Here is a 4,236-nt window from a genome sequence, read left to right as displayed (position 1 = left end):
TAATCTTAAATTCTTAATCAACCAAATAAAATAATAGTGACATACTTTCCTAATTAACTATAATCATAAAAAAAAAATTAACTCTCTATTTAATTTTCTATCTAAAATTTTTTGAGAGTTAAAATTTTGATAATTGGAGTTAATACAATTAAAAAACTGATTAGATGTTTACATGAAAAAATTACGATGTTGATGTTCGCAAAATTTCGACATAAATTTTGTCTGATGAAGATCTTTTAATGATCTGGAAAATAAAAATTCTACTTTATCGATTTCATATAACTTTGACAGCAAAAGTTCCACTTCACAGTCTCTGGTCCCTATGCCCTCTCCCTCTCACTCTTCTCTCTCTACCTCTGTCTCTGCTCCGCAACTTAAAATCAGCCATAGATAAGCAGGTTTCAACTTCCTCACCTGTTTTGAAATTCACTTCAACTTTTTAGTTTCAAGATCTAATTTTTATCTCAGTTACTTATTTTGTTCACTTCAAAAGAGAGCTCAAAGTAGAGATCTATCTACTGGATATGTTTCGCCTTCTGTTCTTCTTCTTTGTCATCTTGGTAATCTCTCTCTCCCTCTCTTTCTCTCTCTCTAGCTTGTTCTATGCAAATTTTGTTGGTGGGCAAGTGAAAGATGCTTCCTTTTCTTGAATTGTTCTCACAAATTTTGAATGACCAAATTCATCACTCAAAGATCGTATTGTTATCTCATTTTTTATAGGTGGTGTTTTTCTTGAGTTGATTTTAGGGGTAAATGTAGCTGGAAATAGCAATTGGGTTAACTCAGGCAAAGAAAGGATACAGCTTTCTTTTTTGTATGTTGATAATAGCATTTACCCTTTTTTGGTAGAAGGAAGTGTGAGCTGAAGAACTGAGCTTTTTTTGGTTGAAATGTTCATATTAGGAATTGGATTTATGGCAGAGTATTCAGTTGTACTAATTGGGAAAAATTGGGACAAGCTTTAGCTTTAGGCTCTAAAAAAGAAAGGAAACACTTTTGGTTTTATTGCAACTATGCTATTTAGAAATGCAAGAACAAATTATGCTGTAATGAAGGTAGTATGTTAGTGTTCATGCCATTTCTTAGTTGTGAGTTTCAAATCATTTGTTACATTCTTCAAGATTTCCATTTGAGATATTTGCAGGGAGTATAATTGTGTAGCTGATAAGGCTAATTTTTGTTTTCTAGTTTCTGGTTGTGATTCTAAAATTTCCATTTTTAGTTGCAAATTTGAGCTTTTAATTGGTGATGAATTCCAGAATCTGATGCTTGCTACTGTGATTCCTGTCTCAGCTGTTAGGGTTAGGGTTAGGGTCGAATGGAGCAAATACTCAAAGGATTTTGACTCCAGAATCTGCTGCTCATACAGGTATAGCTTGCTTTTCTGTGCTGCCTATTGCTCCACGTAATCGAGCTTGAATACTTGGCCTTGTGTCAAGATCATCGGGCACAAACCCGATTCTGTTTTTGATACTAGTTGTTCAGTTTCATGGACAGCTTTATATGTAGGGAAAAGAAAAGCATTGTTATGATTCTGTTTTCGTTGCTGTGGAACGTGCTAGGCTAACTATATGTCTGTCTAAAGAGTCTCGTGGTTTGTTGAGTTCGGTTCTGATTCACCACCATTACATTCAACTCTTAATAAACTCGTTCGATCACCACATAAGCGAGACGACACTGCCCTTTTGTTATCTATCAGTTGTCGTTATCGTGAGATATCGAAAGTACAATTTGGAGCCAATTTGGATGCTTATAACTAAACACAATTGTCGCGTTATTTTGCAGATGATGGGGACGTATCGTCTAAGCCAGTCAAAATGAGTACCGTAAGGCACGACGTTGCAGGTATTTTTACACTTGTTTCATATGTCATATGGATCTTTATCTAGCGTGGTTTATATAGTGTGTTGACGTGTGTCGTTGTTGCTCAGTGGGAGGGATCGGTGCGAACTGGGGCTCACAAGCATCGCACAAGATAAAACCCGACTTAGTCGTGAGGATGCTAAGGGAGAACGGGATTCAAAAGGTAAAGCTCTTCGATTCTGATTACGACACGCTACGAGCCTTGGGAAAGTCCGGGATTCAGGTCATGGTTGGCATTCCGAATGACATGCTTGCGAATTTCGCCAGTAGCTCGAAGGCTGCTCAGAAATGGGTAGCGGAGAACGTCACCCATCATATCTCCAACAACGTCATGATCAGGTCGGTCGCTCTGTTCAACGTATTCGTGTCTTTTTTTTTCCGAGCCTGGCTATGGATTGATGACACGAGCGGTGGTGGTGGTGGTAACAGGTATGTGGCCGTTGGGAATGAACCTTTCTTGGAGACGTACAACGGTTCCTTTCTCAAAACGACGTACCCGGCTCTCAAAAACATCCAAGACGCCCTCACGAAGGCCGGCCTCCACGACCAAGTAAAGATCACCTGCCCAAACAACGCTGATGTCTACTCGAGCGACAGTGGCTTGCCATCAGGAGGGGACTTCCGAGCCGATATCCGCGACTACATGGTGCAGATCGTGAAGCTGCTCAACGACAACGGAGCCCCATTCACCGTCAACATATACCCGTTCATAAGCCTCTACGTTGAGCCCACGTTCCCCGTCGAATATGCGTTCTTCGACGGGGACGCGACGCCACTCACCGACCAGGGGATGACCTACACCAACATGTTCGACGCCAACCACGACACGCTCGTATGGGCGCTGCAGAAGAACGGCTTTCCCAACATGCCTATCATACTCGGCGAGATCGGCTGGCCCACAGACGGCGACCGGAACGCCAACCTACAATACGCACAACGATTCAACCAAGGCTTCATGACTCGTATGTCGGCCGGGAAAGGAACCCCGATGAGGCCCGGCCCGATCGACGCTTACCTCTTCAGCTTGATCGACGAGGACTTGAAGAGCATTCAGCCGGGAAACTTCGAGCGCCACTGGGGGATCCTCCGATACGACGGGCAGCCCAAGTACCCTCTTAACCTCGGGACCACAAACTCGGCCACTCTCATCCCGGTGAGAAACGTGACCTACTTGGATACGAAATGGTGCATCATGAAGCCGAATGTGAGGCTTGACGATCCTAAGGTGGCGGGGAGCGTGAGCTACGCGTGCAGCCTAGGCGACTGCACGAGCCTCGGATACCAGACGTCGTGTGGGAGCCTGGATGCACGGGCGAATATATCGTACGCCTTCAACAGCTATTACCAGATATACAATCAGATGGATGAGGCTTGCGACTTCAACGGGCTGGCAACGGTGACGAGGGCCGATCCCACGATCGGAAACTGCAGGTTTAATGTGATGATCAAGCCATACTATGGTGGTGCAGCTACACTTGCAGGATCTTTCATCAAAACAGTGTTGGTTGTGACCCTTGGTTTCTTGAATGGTTTGTGAGTTTTGAGCAAGAATTTGTCTTCATTTTAATTTTTGGTTAATGTAGAGGAAAACTGGAATTATTCTAGCATTGATTCAATTATCAATCACGTTCTTAACTTTATTTCATTTAAGCTTGATCATATTCACTTTTTTTGTTATTTTATTTTATTTTTGAAGTATTAAAATAAAATTAAGCAGGTCAAGCAGCATATTGCGACGTCCAGTGTCAAATCAATTATAATCGTAGAAATTGCTTGCCTTTTCTCCTTCTTACAATAATTACGATTGATTGAATATATCATGTGACAATATGTCCAAGCCACTGAATTTTCATAAAAGAACTGTGCTCCCTCTGTTCCACACTAGTAAGTAATTAACTTAAAATTTGATATTTTGTGCGCCATAGGAGGTGACATAGTCGCTATCTCGTTAAATAATTCATATTTTCAAAAGTCCATGGTTCGAAAATAAATGAATTTAGGATTACATACTTTTAATGAAATGACTAAGGCACTCGAGTTTGTGAAGAGTGGAAAAGCATGAAGAACCATTAAAATGTGATGATCATTTAAAATCAACAAAAAATTGTGGTATCACCGCCCCAAACTAACAAAATATTTCAATTATTGTATGTGTGGGGCTATTGGATTGTGGTGGAAAGACCATAGATGTCATAGACATCATAGGATTTGGGATAAGAATAAATATTAAAAATTACTTTCTAATTTGACTATTGAATTATTGAATGTTGAAACTTTTATAATATTGAACTTTATTTTATCGTAATTTTTCTCTATTTTTGTATTTGGACTAATGCTTTCTGCATGATGTATTGTTTTATTGGCTATAACTTC

The 4,236-nt window shown here is 40.5% G+C and overlaps 1 protein-coding gene across 1 annotated transcript; it reads left to right on the top strand.

The window, feature by feature from the left end:
• The first annotated feature begins 298 nt into the window (after positions 1-298).
• On the top strand, positions 299-3,508 carry LOC125213529 (glucan endo-1,3-beta-glucosidase 6-like). Its single transcript, XM_048114127.2, has 6 exons — positions 299-398; positions 494-560; positions 1,294-1,369; positions 1,786-1,845; positions 1,932-2,202; positions 2,293-3,508. The coding sequence occupies exons 2-6, from the start codon at positions 525-527 to the stop codon at positions 3,398-3,400; spliced, it is 1,551 nt and encodes a 516-aa protein (XP_047970084.1). The 5' UTR covers positions 299-398; positions 494-524; the 3' UTR covers positions 3,401-3,508.
• Positions 3,509-4,236: the final 728 nt, after the last annotated feature.

This window comes from Salvia hispanica, chromosome 3 (assembly GCF_029641045.1).
Source record: "Salvia hispanica isolate PSC_SH4W2 chromosome 3, Shi_PSC_v1, whole genome shotgun sequence".
NCBI lineage: Eukaryota > Viridiplantae > Streptophyta > Magnoliopsida > Lamiales > Lamiaceae > Salvia > Salvia hispanica.
This window is presented reverse-complemented; position numbering and strand designations above follow the sequence as displayed.

Excerpts from the sequence above, each read along its gene's own strand:
- LOC125213529 (XM_048114127.2), top strand. The coding sequence starts at position 525 with ATGTTTCGCCTTCTGTTCTTCTTCTTTGTCATCTTG. Across the intron at positions 561-1,293 it reads TCTTCTTCTTTGTCATCTTG|CTGTTAGGGTTAGGGTTAGG; the intron begins GTAATCTCTCTC and ends TTCCTGTCTCAG. Across the intron at positions 2,203-2,292 it reads TCCAACAACGTCATGATCAG|GTATGTGGCCGTTGGGAATG; the intron begins GTCGGTCGCTCT and ends TGGTGGTAACAG.